At 45.5% G+C, this 17,602-nt stretch overlaps 1 protein-coding gene across 1 annotated transcript; it reads right to left on the bottom strand.

Annotated features, from left to right (window-relative positions):
- Window positions 1–9,477: 9,477 nt before the first annotated feature.
- vtnb (vitronectin b) lies at window positions 9,478–14,648 on the bottom strand. Its single transcript, XM_084449979.1, has 9 exons — window positions 14,380–14,648; window positions 13,968–14,084; window positions 13,576–13,836; window positions 13,329–13,468; window positions 12,846–13,002; window positions 12,468–12,623; window positions 12,073–12,316; window positions 10,070–10,191; window positions 9,478–9,976 (listed from the first exon to the last, which is right to left on the bottom strand). The coding sequence occupies exons 1-9, from the start codon at window positions 14,435–14,437 to the stop codon at window positions 9,855–9,857; spliced, it is 1,377 nt and encodes a 458-aa protein (XP_084306105.1). The 5' UTR covers window positions 14,438–14,648; the 3' UTR covers window positions 9,478–9,854.
- Between the last annotated feature and the right edge of the window lie 2,954 nt (window positions 14,649–17,602).

Below are 17,602 nucleotides of genomic sequence, written 5' to 3'. Positions count from 1 at the left end.
TAGATTTTTTTTTTTCCAAATGACGAAAACAAACAAACTGTTGCTTTGTTAGTGTGGGCAAGGTCTAGTCTAGTTTTGAAAACCTTAGGCAAGAATAATAATGTAATTGCTCGCTCTAGCTTGCTAGAGTTATTCCATCAGATCTATCTATCATTATTTATCAGATCATTCATATCAAATAAAGTATTTTAAAATTGTATATTAGCCTACTGTGTCATTATATGATGTTCCACGACACTGCACTAGTTTGGTAAACTATTGGAGTTAGCCTACACTATGAAATGTCTAAACCGACAATGTCACGTGGCGCCGTGGCTTAGTTGGTTAAAGCGCCTGTCTAGTAAACAGGAGATCCTGGGTTCGAATCCCAGCGGTGCCTTTTCGCAATGCTAGAGCGATCATGGACGGCCAGTATTACCGCACATAATAACGGCAGTGCTTTCATATGTAACAAATATTCTTACACATATAGTAACACATGACACAAGTATAATACATATAATGAATGACATTATTCGTAGTTACATGCCATAGTTTGTGTAAAAGCAATAGAAGGATCACCAGAATTATTTGGAATGAATGTTCTATGCACTGTGATGTCACAGAGACAGTTTGGAAGGAACGAGTTGAAGAGCAGAGGAGAGGTCCACCTGGGTCTGCCTGGTTCTGGGTTTATGTTGGGCCAAGAGAAGACCAGGGGAGAAGAGGCATGCTCAGCCCAACTCCAGTCCACTAAACCAGTAAGAACATGCCTGGACTGAGTCTGGTCCTGCTCTCCTCCCCTTCTCTCAAACAGGTTAACTTACACACATAGAGCACACAATCCTGGAAGCTCAGTCTTATGTCAGCATTTCAAAAATAGCTTAACTTGGAGTTCTTGGTTTTCATGAGCTAGCTCTCCAAAGCACACTGCTACAGAATCAACACATCTCTTCTCATCTCATCAAAAAGTGCCAGAGATTGAGGAGCTGAGGACAGAGATGAAGGGAGAGTCGAATATCGTAGTTGCTGTCAGGTATCTGCATTTGCATCATTTTTTTTTTCAGTTTCAGCAAAAGCTTCTTCATATTATAATATGATGTTTTATAATGATATTTTGAGTATTCTAACCTTTTCAGGCAAATTTTCTACACCTTTTAGGCCAATGCAATTTTTCTGACAGCCAAAAGTATCCTTAGGAAATAATAATAAATAAAATAATCCTATCAACTTCAGTGCCTCAATAGAAAATAACACTTGTTGTGTAGTTGAGGGTATACAGATGTGTACACTGTACAACCACTTCTTTATCCACAAATGTGTAGTATACTCACTTCTTATCTACAGTTTATGTACATAAAAACTGAACAATTTCAGAATATTTGCTGTTATAGTATACCCACTCCTTCTGTCTGTCTGTTGGGGAGATCAAATGCCTCCAATATGACCGGGGACTGAGAGAAGAATTTTAACCAGTATGTCAAGTTTGTTTTTAATCTGACACCAACCCCTGCCGCTAAGAGTGTGGGCCTTCTTCTCAAAATGAGCACTGAGCAGGCAAGAGGGGCGTCATGTGAATTGGCTACATTGTTTTTGTTTTTCTTTGTGTTTGGGCAGGGTGAGGCCTCTGAATGACGATGAACGTAACAGAAGAGAGGAGAGTATTGTACACTGTCCAGACCGATGCAATCTGCTGGTGAGGCTTAAACACTCACGCATGCTTACACACAGTCTTTTATAAGGATCCTCCCAGTCCCAGGTCATTTCTTTTCACTGGCACTGTTCCTTTCCTCCTCCTTCTTCAACTCCACCCCCCAACCCCCCCTAATCCTCCACCCCCCTCCTCTCTCTCTCCTCTCCTCCCTCAACCCTACAACCCCATCCTCTCTCTCCTCCCTCCCCTCAATCCACCAACACCCTCTTATCTCTCTCCTCCCTCCCCCTTAACCATCCAACACCCTCCTGTCTCTCTGCCCCCCCTCACCTCACCTCACCTCTCCTCTCCTCTCCTCTCCTCTCCTCTCCTCTCCTCTCCTCTCCTCTCCTCTCCTCTCCTCTCCTCTCCTCTCCTCTCCTCTCCTCTCCTCTCCTCTCCTCTCCTCTCCTCTCCTCTCCTCTCCTCTCCTCTCCTCTCCTCTCCTCCATCTCCTCCAGGTGGGAGTGTTGGGAGAGGAGCGGGCGTTTTCCTTCGACATGGTCCTCGGTCCGGACAGCTCCCAGCGTGCTGTGTTTGAGGAGTGCGGCATGGCCAGGCTCATAAACATGGCCATCCAGGGGTGAGAGGCAGGAATCATGGGTAGTGTAGTCAGATAAACACAGTAAGAATTGATCCATTAGTTGAGCATCCACAGTTCCTGTCTCGTTCATTCTTATCTTCAGCTTTTGATCCGACCCGTGATCATAGATTAAGAGATATTTTGTCACGTTAGTGCTGTGCTAGAATAATAGCTTGTGCTCTCAGCTGCCAAAGACTGGGTTGCCTATCCCCGGTTCTAATGAGTCTCTTCAGAGAGTGAGAGTTCTCTATTCTTTTTCTTGGGCGGAGGTTCTCCTGCACTGTGTTTGCCTTTGGACAGACGGGCTCGGGGAAAACATACACCATCACTGGACCCCACTCGCTGGTCAGTGTCAACCAAGGCTCTTCTTTTCAATGTTGTCATCCACCTCCTTCCTCCAGCGCCTCACTCCGTTATCTTCTTCTTGACCTCTGACCCTTTGGCCCTGCTGTTGCAGTTCCTGGAGGACTCCCATGATGCTTCACTGTCGGGTCTGATGCAGAGGTCTCTGTCATACCTGCTGGAGCATGTGGGCGCCTCGGGGGCAGAGTATCACCTCTGTGCCTCCTATCTGGAGGTCTACAATGAACAGGTAGACACACACACACACACAGAAACATACACAAATACACGCCTACCCTTTGTGGCTTAGACACGGCTCTTGCATGTACTGTATGGACAGGTGCGTGACCTGCTGAAGCCATGGCTACCGTACGCGCTGGCTGTCCGTGGGAGCAGAACCCAGGGGTTCTATGTGGAGAACCTGTCAGTGGTGGAGTTCCACGACCTGGATGGCTTCATGAGACTGCTGGCGGAAGGTGCGGGGGGGGGGGGGGGGTCTGTTCACACATCTGAAAACACAAACGCTTCAGTTCCTCTCTGTCAACTGGATCTTGTTTATTTCTCATGACTATCTCTACAATGTTTATAATGGAACAATTCCCCTCTCTCTCTCTCTCTCTCTCTCTCTCTCTCTCTCTTTCTTTCTCTCTCTCTCTCTCTCTCTTTCTCTCTCTCTCTCTCTCTCTCTCTGTCTCTCTCTCAGGGATGCAGAACAGACAGAGCTCCTCTCACTCCCGGAATGAACACACCAGCCGCAGTCACTCCATCCTGACTGTGTTCATCAAGGTAAAAGAGTCAGACATAGTGTTGTTTTTCTTTTCAGCATGTCAGAATCAGAATTGGAATCAGAATCTGTTTTACTAGCCAGGTATAACTTTTACACATACCAGTAATTTGTTCTGGTCAGTTGATGCATAGTCTGGGTCAATGGATGTAGGTTTTGGCAATAAACCTTGTCATTCGTTGTCACACTGCCCAATCAGTGGCGAGTCTGGCGACACAATGAATCTGATTCGGCCGAGAGATTCTCTCGGCACCAATCAGATTCGATCCAGACTATTTTGCGGACTGTGATTGGTTTAAAGAAATACTGTGTTTTTTTCCCCCCTATTGCAGAATGGTAATATATCCAGCCAGACCTGTCTCCGACGCTGGCACAGCGTAAACGAAGTGTGGAGATAGGTCTGGCTATGCCAAACTAGTTGATGCATAACACTGATAGAGACAACATTAGACAGGGTGCAGGGACAAGACGGCACAGTGCAAAGACAGGACAATGCAAATGAGCAGTGCAAAATACACATATGAAGTATAAAATTGAGTGCGATGAGTGTATACAGTATGTGTACAGAGTGTTAATGTGTGCGATATTTTTGTATGTACAATGTGCGTGCCATTGTGATATGTGTGTGCAGTGCCAGTCTGTGTACAGTACAGGTACATGTCACCCCGTTCCTCTGTTCCAGGGCGCGTCCACGCGGGGGAAGCTGTGTGTGGTGGACCTGGCCGGCAGCGAGAGAGTGAGAGAGGGAGACTTCACTGAGGAGCTGCTGGAGGAGACAGGCAACATCAACCGCAGCCTGCTCACTCTGGGTACGTTCATAGCAACTGCAAAAGCAGGCTGTTGTGTTGATGTGTGAGTAGGGAAAGTGTGCTTGCTCTGATGTGCGCTCTGATGTGTGTGTGTGTTCTAACAGGAAAGCAGGCTGTTATATGATGTGTGAGTAGGGAAAGTATGATTCTCTGGTGTGTGTGTGTGTGTGTGTGTGTGTGTGTGTGTGTGTGTTCTAACAGGAAAATGCATCTCATGCTTGGTGGATCCAAAGAAGAGGGAGGGACACATTCCGTATCGGGACAGCAAACTCACCAAGCTTCTCTCAGATTCACTGGGAGGCTCCAGCATCACTCTCATGGTACAACAATAATATATAACTAAAGAGCAAGAGAGAGAAAGAGTGTTTGTGTGTAGTTTTTTGTTCTGTTTAGTATGTGCATGTTTACAATATTACCTATCTCTGGTATTTGTATGTTTGTTTGCCAGTTGGCGTGTGTGTCTCCCACGATGGGAAGTCTCCAGGAAACACTGAACACACTCTGCTACTCCAGCCGGGCCAGAAGGATCAAGAACAGACCAATGGCCAAGAGGGTGAGTCACATACACGCATGCACACACACACACACACACACACACACACACACACTGGGCGTTGTATATCTTTTATTTTTCTACGGCCAGGAGCTGCGTGAAAAGCTGGTGGTGAGTTTGCAGAAAGAGATCCGCAGACTGCGGCAAGAGAACCTGTTACTACGGCAACACCTGTCCACCTCCCCTGAGAGGGCCGAGGGGTCTGGGGGACAGGCAGCAAAGCACCATGGGAGTTTGAGTTCTCAGGAGGTGGCAGGGGTTCGGACAGGCTCGTCCTGCTCGGAGGCCAGTCTGCAGAGTCTGCTGCAGGAACTGATGAGAGAAAACTACAAGCTACAGTGGGTCTACACAACACAGTTACACAACCTAGTGTACACCCCCACATCTACACAATATAGCTACACAACCTAGTGTACAGCACCACATCTACACCACACAGTTACACAGCCTAGTGTACAGCCCCACATATACACAACACAGTTACACAACCAAGTGAACGGTATCACATCTAGAACACAGGAAACGTTATAAATCACAAGCACACACAAAATCAAGATACAAGCAACATCTTCAGTCCATCAAGAGTCCCACTGCAGCAGATCTATTTTGCACGGCAGTCCTGTGCAGAAAACACACACACACACACTAAAACATAAATACAAAACACAATGATAACAAAATACATATAATGCAAATTAATACAAAATAAAGGAATACAGAATGTACAAAGTTGCTGCACACTTAATTACAGCAATTACAATCATCAGGAAAAAAGACCACCGAACACAAATGTCATCTCTGTAGGCAGGACAAACTGTCTTTGCTGGACAGCCAAGAGTCCTCCAACCAGCAGAGGGCACAGCTGTCCCAGGAGAACAGCCGTCTGCTGCAGAAACTAGAGGATCTGGAGAGGTGGTGGCCTACCTATCTATCCAAGAGAGTAACACAACAAACCTTCTGTAATATATTCTGTTATATCCACCTCCACATATTCCTTCTCCATCCTCTCGTTGGCAGGCTTATCTCCAGCTCTCTCCTCACTGACAGCAGTTACTCAGGGCTGTCCGTGCATGGGGACTGTGTAGGGGGCCACCAGCACCCCTGCAGACACTCCAATATGCCTGAGTGCACACTTACACACCTACAGGTATCACAACACCCCTCCTAATCTACACTCAGTCTCCTGTGCCCTTACCCTTCAGAAACCCCCCAAATACTTGGGTTGGGGATACATAGGAATATCTCTACGGATATATTCACACTTACCCTTAGGAAGAGTGTAGGTGTTTCCCTTGGCTGTCTTTTTGTGTTTTGTTTATTTGTAGGTGTCATGATGTTTGAATGTATTGTACCCCTTTAGGTCTATGAAATGCACTTGTTTTGTTAGAAACGTATGCTGTTTTGTTGCCTTTGTTGGCCAGGTCCCCCTTCAAAAAGAGATTGTATCTCAATGGGTCTTTTTCCTGGTTAAATAAAATAAAATTAATAAATTAATCGCAATATTAGTGTTACATCATTATATGTTACACTGACAGAGACACCAGAGTGCTGAACTTCATACCCAAACTCCTCTAGTCCTGATGCAGGTAGTATAAGTAGTCCTGATAGTCCTGGTTGTCTTGGCTGTGATGACCACGGCTCTATGCTGTGATGTGCAGGATCCGTCCGAGGCAAATAAAGCTTTGATTGATTGATTGATTGATTGATTGAGGCGTTCCCCTGCCACTGCATCCTGTACTGCTGTGTCTGCTGCCCAGACAGCGACCTGACAGTGAGGTCAACTGACCACTCACTCCAGCCATGGGACTGAGGTGGTTTATAGAATATGGTAGAGCTGCCTCTGGCAATGTTAGAACCGCAGAGTCAGCTGACCGACTTCACTCTTATCACTGAATCCCTTCTGATTTAGATGGTCCCTTTCTCAACTCCCATGCTTAAAGGTGCAGTGTGTGATTTTGGGCAGCCTCTAGTGGTAAAGGTGCAGATTGCAACCAAATGAATACAATTACATGGTGCAAAATGGAAGTCTCTGTGGAAGGACCCACTCCCTATGTAGATATAAAGGGTTCATTCTAAAGTAACTAAAAAATAATTATTCTTATTTTCATGGGATTATACACTAATTAAAACAGTACTTGTGAATATTCCATTTCTGCCACATCTACACAAAATTCTACCATGAAATTCATGAGTGCCTATAAAGCCGGCTGTAGCTAAGGAGGTAGAGTGGGCCGTCCAATGATTGTAGGGTCGGCGGTTCGAATCCCGGCTCCTCCTGACGACATGTCAAAGTGTCCTTGGGCAAGACACTGATTGAACCCCAAATTGCTCCCAATGAGCAGGCTAGCACCTTACATGGCAGCTGCCGCCATTGGTATGTGTGTGTGAGGCCTTCATTGTAAAGCGCTATATAAGTGCAGTCCATTTACCATTTTTAAAGCCAACATAACAGACAATATATTATGCTGTATCATGGCGTGTATATTCCAGGGTCAACATTATGGCCAATCGCAGGGGAGGGGCTGCAGAATGACATCACAGGAAGTAGATGATGATGCTCCATGCTACCAGGAAGTGACTGGGTCACATGGATCATTGAGGAACCATGTGAGTGTGGAGTACATTACATTACATTACGTTACATTATATAACAGTCATTTAGCAGACACTTTTATCCAAAGCGACTAAGTATGAGTAAAGGGGTCATACTGTATAATGGAAATTAGCAAATATTTGCACACAAACCTACACATTCAAATATAGGAATGCACCCTCTCTCAAACAACAACACAAGCATACTGCGTAGGTGATGCTGCCTCCCCTCCAAGACCAGACCTGGACGTATTTAACTGGCCGAGAGTTTTTCATCGCCCTTGGTGACCACAGCTCAAACAACACTGAGATGGCATGTGGAGTCCCACAAGGAGAGTTCTAGGGCCCTTAGTTTTCAGTCTGTTCATGTTACCCCTACCTGATGTCATAAGGAGGAACAACATTAGTTACCATAGCTATGCTGATGACACCCAGCTCTACATTTCTGTGACACCCCTTGACTACAGCTCAATTGACCATTTGGCAGAATGTATTGCTGACATAAATGTGTGGATGTCACAGAATTTCCTCCAGTTCAAAAGGACAAAACTGAAATATTGATCATTGGTGAAAAAGGTGAAAGAGAGAGACTCTCGGTGCACTTAAAAATATTGTCACTGAATACAAAATGCCAGGCAAGAAACGTAAGTGTTGGACTCTGATCTTAGCTTTAGAGCCCATATAACCTAATTTGGGCCTCATTCTATCACCTATGAAACATTGCCAAGGAGAAACCTTTCCTTTCCCAGACTGATACTGAAAGACTAATGCAAGCTTTTATTACTAACTCCTGTCTGACCTACCAAAATAAGCGATTAGTCAACTCCAACTGATTCAAAATGCTGCAGCACATGTTCTTACAAAGACCAGAAGGAGGGCTCACATCACAACAATCACTGCATTGGTTTATATGATATATGTTTTTATCCTTCTCCTTTTGCATAAAGCGCTATGTACTACATTGATTTGTATGAATGGTGCTATATGAATAAAATAAAATGACATTGACAGGACGGGCCCCCTCAGAGAGGTGGGCGAGGCCCAGCAGAGGACCTCCAAACGGGACCACACCGCCGAGGCCCTGCCCCTGGAGCCCCACCCCGTAAAAACAAGTGAGTTAGAGACGGAAGGATATGATGTGTCTATGTCTATGTGTATGTGTGTGTGTATATTCATGCGGTTTATCACATGTACACGTGTCATGTACAATGAAATGTTCAGCAGCAGCAAACGTGGGGTTTGAACCTACAACTGCAATAGTGAATCTTATGCTCTACCGACCGAACTAGCTGGGCAGCTAATGAACACACGTGTGTTCCCAGGTGAACAATGACTCCATGTGTGTTCCCAGGTGAACAATGACTCCATGTGTGTTCCCAGGTGAACAATGACTCCATGTGTGTTCCCAGGTGCCAGGCTGACAGCCAGGGTTACTCTGAGCGGTTCCAGGAGTTGCAAGCAGCCAGAGCTCAGAAGGTTCAGAGGTCAAAGGGAGGGGCTGAATCCGGCAACCCCGCCCCATCCAACAGCCAACATTCTGACAAAGAGATTCACGCACACAGCCAGCATTCTAACAAAGACAGGAGGAAAGGTTAGCATTTGTGTGAGAGAACGAGAGTGTGTGTGTTTCTGTCTAAGACAATTGTGTTTTTATTAACAGTAGCATTCAGAGGATAACTCATATTTTTCATTATAGCACAAACGATGATGTGTCTCTTTCCTATTCAGAGGGTCAGATAGAGCGGACCTGAGATGGGAAGAGACTCAGATCGCCCCCCCCCCCCCCTCCCTCCCACTCCCCCACTACCGTGCAGGTATCCTCACGCTGCTGTAATCCAACAAGTCCAGCCACTTGGGTCAGGATATAGGAGATAAGGAAATAGGAGACATCTTAAGGAACTGGAACCTAGCCAATCAGACAGCTGGGCTGGATGTGTGCAGCTGGACAGATACCGTGACCAGGGGAAACAAATAAACAATGATCTCTCCGATTGTGTGTGTGTGTGCGTGTGTGTGTGTGAGAGAGAGAGAGAGTGTGTGTGTGTGTGTGTGTGTGTGTGTGTGTGTGTGTGTGCATGTGAATATAGTCATTCAGAGAGAACCAAAAAACAAGCAATGCAGTAGAGTTCCCAAAGAAACAAATTAAGGATTATTATACGTTTACTGTATTCAACAATGTTAACAACTTGCATAAAGCGCTTTGTACTACAGGTACATTGATTTGTATGAATGGTGCTATATGAATAAAATAAAATGACATTTACAGGACGGGCCCACATGGTCAACAAAGCTTAGATTATATGTCTTCATAAAAATAGGGAGCTAACACACAGACATCGATCGCGAGGACGTCCCACACTAACGCACATGGATGTACAGTATGCTACTAAAGAAAGATTCAGCGGCGGAAAGCACTGGCGAGATAGCCAGATGCATGGAGGAACGGGATGACTGGAAGTGCCAATGGAGGGCTCGCCCGAGGACGTCCTAGAGCTAAATAAAAATAGACTTCGTACTGTCTATCTCTTCTCCGCCAGGGACTCCCGTTTGCAGCCTAGCCAGTATTTGTCGATGGATCGTGGGTACGGCGGATTGGCAAAGTCGATCCGTTTGGTCTGGAGATCCACCCTGTAGTATTTATCTGGTGAGGGGAAGGCGCAGGTTTAGATGGCGTGAAGCTTTCGTTTGGTCCATGGTAGTGTTAGAGAGGAAGAGAGAGGTTGATCGTACGCACCTTTCTTGAAGAAATAGACGTTCTGTACGGGCATGCTCTTTTCCTGGGCCTTGGTGGGGGAGGCATAGTCACTGTAGTCGTGGTAACTGTAGTCGTAGTCAAACAGAGACCCAAGAGATCCCCTGCAATACACACACGCACGCACGTGTGCGTGTAATACACACACACACACACGCACACACACACACACACACACACACACACACACACACACACACACACACACACACACACACACACACACACACAATTAACCCAAAGCTATCATGTCCCTAACTGCCCCTAACCTTCCTCTAATCAGACTCAACATTTATTTAGTGCAACAGCATACAGATATCTGGGTCAGTCACAGAGAAATGCTTTGGCAGTCAATGTTCCCTGGTCAGACAACATGGTATTCAGTTTGGCCCACCATTATAGTCGGCGACCTGTACTTATACATAGTTTCAGTCCAATGGCTAGAGTTCTCTCCAACTATGACCTTATACATCAGTGGACAGTGAGCTTCTTATGGATGTACACTTGAACTCCTCCTGCACCTACACCTGACCATGACCAACTAAGGCATGTATGTTCTTGTGCTGAGAACAGCCAGGGCACTTGAGACAGAAAAACCTCTTATCAGTTGACTAATGTGCACCGTCCCTAGTAAACAAACAAACAAACAAACAAACAAACAAACAAATAAAACCAATTTTAGTGAACAACTGTGCAAGATGATGACATGCATCATGGGTGGGGGACGACTTCACTGACAGGCTTCACTGTGCACTGTGTTTGGACTGTACTGTACCTCATCTGTTTGGTAATAAGAGACTGTACTGTACCTCATGTGTTTGGTAATAAGAGACTGTACTGTACCTCATGTGTTTGGTAATATGAGACTGTACCTCATGTGTTTGGTAATAAGAGACTGTACTGTACCTCATGTGTTTGGTAATATGAGACTGTACTGTACCTCATGTGTTTGGTAATAAGAGACTGTACTGTACTTCATGTGTTTGGTAATAAGAGACTGTACTGTACCTCATGTGTTTGGTAATAAGAGACTGTACTGTACCTCATGTGTTTGGTAATATGAGACTGTACTGTACCTCATGTGTTTGGTAATAAGAGACTGTACTGTACTTCATGTGTTTGGTAATAAGAGACTGTACTGTACCTCATGTGTAATGTAATAAGAGACTGTACCTCATGTGTAATGTAATAAGAGACTGTACCTCATGTGTTTGGTAATAAGAGACTTAACTGTACCTCATGTGTAATTTAATAAGAGACTGTACTGTACCTCATGTGTTTGGTAATAAGAGACTTTACTGTACCTCATGTGTAATCTAATAAGAGACTTTACTGTACCTCATGTGTAATGGAATAAGATACTTTATTGTACCTCCTGTGTAATGCAATAAGAGACCTTACTGTAACTCCTGTATAATGTAATAAGAGACTTTACTGTACATCATGTGTAATGTAATAAGAGACTTTACTGTACCTCATGTGTAATGGAATAAGACACTTTACTGTACCTCATGTATAAGGGAATAAGACACTTTACTGTACCTCATGTATAAGGGAATAAGACACTTTACTGTACCTCATGTATAAGGGAATAAGACACTTTACTGTACCTCATGTATTTAGGGAATAAGACACTTTACTGTACCTCATGTGTAATGTAATAATATACTTTACTGTACCTCATGTGTAATGTAATAATAGACTTTACTGTACCTCATGTGTAATGTAATAATAGACTTTACTGTACCTCATGTGTAATGTAATAAGAGACTTTACTGTACCTCATGTGTAATGGAATAAGAGACTTTACTGTACCTCATGTGTAATGTAATAATAGACTTTACTGTACCTCATGTGTAATGTAATAAGAGACTTTACTGTACCTCATGTGTAATGTAATAATATACTTTACTGTACCTCATGTGTAATGTAATAAGAGACTTTACTGTACCTCATGTGTAATGTAATAAGAGACTTTACTGTACCTCATGCCGTCGTAGTATGCCAGATCAACCAGGGAGCGGCTCTTCCTGCTCCTCTGGCCCTTCCTCCTCCTGTTGTTCCTCCTCCTCCAGTTGGACCGTCTCTTCGCAGGGGGAGGGCCCGGGGACGGTGAGGGCGTGGGCTTCGGGTGGACGTAGAGACGTCCCACCATGGCGGCGTCCACGGGGGGCTTGATGCCCACCCAGTCCTTATGAATGAAGTGTGGACCCTTGTGGTGACCTTGCACTGTGGAGGGAAAGACAACCAGACAGTGGTGTTGTAGTAGCGGAGACCAGTCTCAACACCACTTTTTGAAGGTCTCGGTTTCGCCTCGGAATCGATCGCATTTTTCTTGTCTTGTCTCGGTCTCAGACAAAGAGGACTCAAGATTTCTTACTGCCCAGGAAGAGTTTTGTGAAGAGGTCCTCCCAGGTGTTGTCACAGTACAGGTCTGTGTATTGTGTGAAGAGCACGGAAGGTGAAGATCTGCTCATGCTCACACACTCTTCATGAGACGGCTGGTGCTGAAACTCATACTGGTAGTACTGGTCCCCTGAGGAGCGGCACATGAGGTAGATATCAAGAGGGATTTTATGCCATGGTCACAAATTGCAGTCAGAATGGACTTTGTATTCTGTATTTTGTATTTTACTGTGCTATGGACCTCCCATGGGGTGTGTTGTGTTCTTGAATAAAGTTTTAATTGAATTGAATTGAAATATTTGGGGAACAGCCCATTGGTTACACTGTGCCACACACACACAGAGTAGAGTACCTTTGAAAAAGTAGACCCTCTCTTTGGCGTGGTGACCAGGTGCAGGTATGGCAAAAGCTGCGTCCACGTCGTCTGGGATCTTCTCGAAGCCCACTGAGATGTCCCGAGGGTAGTCTTCATCCAGGACGTCATCCTCGAAGCGCCAGTACTTATTCCCCTGTGAGTATATACAACCCAAAGCAGCAGGACGTTCAGATTGAGTTTTTTTGATGCGTAATATATTACATGTAGACATGGCGGTTGTGGCTTAGGAGGTAGAACGGATTGTCCAATGATTGTAGGGTCGGTGGTTCGAATCCTGGCTCCTCCTGTCCACATATCAAAGTGTGTGAATGGGCGAACGAGAGGCCAGTGTAAAGCGCTTTGGATAAAAGCACTTTATAAGTGCAGTCTGTTTAGCATGGCTTGGCAGACTAGATTTTATTAGACAGTTTTGTCTTGTGCTATCCCTTGAAAGGGTGGTGCTGGGTGCATGCATGGTACCTTGAAGATGTAGGTCTTTCCCTGGCAGTTGATGCGTGTGAAAGCAGCGTCGATGGGGCCAGAGATCCCCCATACATCCTTGATGAGTTTGGGGTAACCAGGGAGGACCGCTCTCTCATCCAGCTCAAAGAAGTACTCGCCTATAAGGGGAGAGAGGAGAGGAGAGAGGTCACTGACATATTTACCTACAGTACATACCCTGTAGACTGACATCACCGACATGGGGATCAGCATGCTGTCCCCTCACCTCTGAAAGCAAAGATGGATCCGTTCTTCAGCTGAAGGAAGGCGTCGAAGGGCCGTCCGCTGCAGGGGACTGCGTCTGGGTCAGAGGGAGGACGGGTGGCCTGGGTGGTGGTTAGGAGCGGAGGGGTGGTGGTGGGGGCCTGGGTGGTGGGGAGGAGCGGAGAGGTGGTGGTGGTGGTGGGGGCAGTGGTCGGTATCAAGGTTGGTCCAACGGTTGTAGTGATCAGATCCTCTGGTTCACCAAAGGTATCCCCACGAGCAACTGAGGGCAGAACATGGAAATAATACTGTCGTTGGATAGGTGGCCTTGCCGTCCGCAGAACTAGGAGACCGTTACGGCCAAAGGGCTGGTCAAAAACAAACTGTGAAACTCATCAGAAGATCTCAACTGACTTTTTTTTAGGCAGGTGGTGTCGTAGTCCACACAGCAGCTGCTGTAGTACGTGCAGAGGGAGTCACACTGGCACTTCTTCATGGGGTTGAATCTGCCACAGCGACCGACGCAGGACTCTGGAAGAAACCCCCCAGTAATGATCACATAGCATTTTGTCAGCATGATACCGGATACACTCTAGAACTTAGTGTCATTTCACTCCATTATTTTTTATTCAACTCTAGAGAGATGACTGCATTTGTGTTGTTCTGCCCTTAAGACAACATACTTATTCACATCCAGTCAGTTGGCACACACTCGCTGAACCAGACGACTACTTAAAGAGACAATTTTAATGAAGATGTGCGACAGACTATCAGACTGAGATCAGTAGGACCGAGTTTGTGAGCAGCATTTGCCTTGAAAACTCACCGTCTGCAGCAAAAGTTGTGGTGACCAGCGCCAACACCAACACCACCGCTGGCTTCATGCTGTGTCTCCGAAGCAGGGTTCCACCGAGTTTGAATTGTCGACGACAATATAAAAAACAGAACAGAGCTACCGTGTAGATGGAGTGGATTACTGGAAAGTAATTCAAAGTAGGCTAGCACGACGGTTGGACACAAATGTAACCTAGTCTGCGCAGAAGTTCCAGTCCATGGTAGCTTAAGGTCATTGACCTCTGCTTGTTTGTTCTCTCCACTCAGGGGAGCGATCAATCTTTGGATGTGCTGTGATGAACCTTCCCTGGATGCACCATGCACTCCGCGCTCTGACACAATCGCTGGTTCTGTTTATTATTGACTTTAACAAAAACCCTGAATCAAAGTTGTATGGCCTAAAGATTCAGTTTTGAGCAGTAGACAGGACTTGCCTATCGGCCTGATACTGTATGTCCTGATACAAGCAAACTAACAAGGACAGTCGTTTTTTCTATCGATCTGCAAGTGTCAAAACAACCCTAGGCAAACATTGGATCTTTCCCAGTATTCCCTTCATCATGGCCCACATGATTGGCCTACTGCTCCATACTCTTTCAATTTTAATAGCAACAAAGATGATTTGTAAATACAGGCTAATATGCTGCTGACGTTTTCAAAATATCTTGTGGACTATAATTATCTCAAAAGTGTGTGTAATGTTCACTTGTGATTTTCCACCATAGCTGTGTGTTAATGCCTTGAATACATTGTTTGTAATGTCCCTGCTCTGTGGACTTTACCCCTGTCTCACCCCATCATGGCTCCAGGTCCCCCCAGCTCCAGTCCCAGTTCCCCCAGCCCTAGTCCCCCTCTAGTTCCCCTCACTCCTGTGCCCTAGTCCCAGGGATTTTCGATTCTCGATAGCGTTCGCACGCTACAGCCAATCAAATTTGGTGTCCAAGCCCACATTTGGGACACTCATCGGGGACAGTCCCATGACCCCTGTCAGCTAGTGTCATCGCAACAGCTTGAACCCTTTAGCGCCACTACCATGTCTAAGTTGGAAGTGTGTTTAGCCACACAACTTTTGACCCGTGTGACTGATTTTCAAAAATGAGGTACCGTTGGAATCCCTGGCTCATGCCGAGTTCATCGCACCCTATGATATCATTTTCCACCAATTGGATTTCCCGCCATTTTGTATTTTGTGTAAAACACTTAAAATGTATCTCCTCCTAGGGATTTACACCGATCTACATGAAACTGGCTGTACACATTCTATAGACCAATGTCCACAAAAGTCTTACAGGGATTTTCGATTGTCAAAGGCGTTCGCCCGCTACAACCAATCGAATTTGGCGTCCAAGCCGCCAAACAGGAAGTGTGGTCATATCTCACTCAATGTTTTAATGTATCATAACCACATTAGGCACACTCATCGGGGACGGTCCCATGACCCCTCTCACCAAGTCTGTCGACACCTCAAACTCTCTAGCTCCACCAACCTGTTAAAGCTGGAAATGTGTTTATTCTGAACCATATGCTCGATTTTCAAAACTGCAGTAGAGATTCTAATGCGGCTTTGGCGTATTTCGCTTGTTGTCTTTGATGCGCTGGTCGCGCGACCTGCTTGGCCCCCACATTGCTGCTTGCAGCTATATTTATACACTACATATATTTCTTTATTATTTCAGAGACCACACACTCACTGTCTGTTTATGTAAGTGAAGAGAATTGAAAGGTATAATTGAACATTTGAAATACTCCTGTTTTGAAATGATACCTACAGTATAGGTGTCTCAGTAATTACCCATTATATATTAGGCTATACTTTGCATGTATTTACCAGGTAAATGTTTAGTAATTGGGGGACTATGAAAGGAAGGGTTACCCAAAAAATGTTCAGAGTAATTTAATTTGCTATTTAATTTAGCAATATAAATCCATAAGCCTAGGGCCAATGGGCCTAGGATATAGACAATAAACTACCGGTGGAATGGTGGTGGAGCAATAGTGGGAGCATTTCGGATTACTAGCGGGCCGCTGTCCCTGGCGCTAATAATCCGCCAGAGGTCCGCTTGCCATTCGATGTGCAAATGGCCAGGAACCAGCCAGCGAATTCAGCCGGAAGTCCGCCAGTGGATTCGGCCAGATGTCCCTCAGCTTGTCCATCAGGGACCCGCTGTAGGTCCACTAGCCTTGTGTTATATTCCGCCGGAGGTCTGCCAACTCGTCCATCATGGACCCGCTGTAGGTACGCTAGCTTTGCGTTATCTGGGTTTATTCCTTACCTTTGTCCAGAAACAGAAGTTGAACCAATTGCAGCAAAATAGCTAACGTTACAGGAATCATCAACTGTAACTGCTTTAGCCACTGACTGCTACCATTAATGTTATGGAAGCTGCTGCTAGTTGTTGTGAGCTCATGAGCTAACTGGCTATCCCACTCTTATTGTGCTGGATTAGAATTGGAAGCATTGGAACTGATGTGTCCAGGCGACAAGACCTATCTTAATTGATCAGACATTATTTCATGTCATTTCAATTCACAGTTATTTCAGTGGTGTGACTAGCTTCCGTTCGACCAGTCCTGAACAGAAACGAGCCAGCCACGCACATAAGCCAGGCTGGACCTGGCCTGGTTCACAGTTGGATGTGTAGCCCCGATATGCAATATTATTTCTGTCATGTCAGAGACCATATCCTTGGGAAAGCAGAGTATTTTGGTGTTTTTACTGCACATGCTTCTTACATATTTTACAGTAAAGTCACCCACAATCGGAGTTTGAGGCCCAATCATTTCCCTATAGCCTTTTACTTTCTGATTTACTCTCAATTCTTACCCTGCTGTGTGAAGAAGAGATGTGATCCAGGTCATCAGACGGAGATGCAGGGTCCTGCAACAGTGGGGCAAACTTGTTCTCCAGTTGTACAGTTGGTTGTCGGGGAGGTTTGTTGCCGGCTCTCCCTTTTGCAGCTGTCCACAGCTGTGTCCTACTAAGGACAGGGGTTGAAGGACAGGGGTTGAACTCTGCATGGATGATAATGCAGGCCAGCCAGTCTCATCACAAATCTTCGGGTGCTGGGCTCTGCCTATTACCCATCCTCCAATTTCCCTGGGAAATGATTTACTCTTAGGTTTTGCACCAAGAGAGTTTCAGGGAGGACTACCACTTGACGCTCACATTATCATGAGGAGGTAATGTTGAAATATGGCAACAGCCTACTTACTAT

Source organism: Borostomias antarcticus (assembly GCF_949987555.1).
Source record: "Borostomias antarcticus genome assembly, chromosome: 15".
Taxonomy (NCBI): Eukaryota; Metazoa; Chordata; class Actinopteri; order Stomiiformes; family Stomiidae; genus Borostomias; species Borostomias antarcticus.
This window is presented reverse-complemented; position numbering and strand designations above follow the sequence as displayed.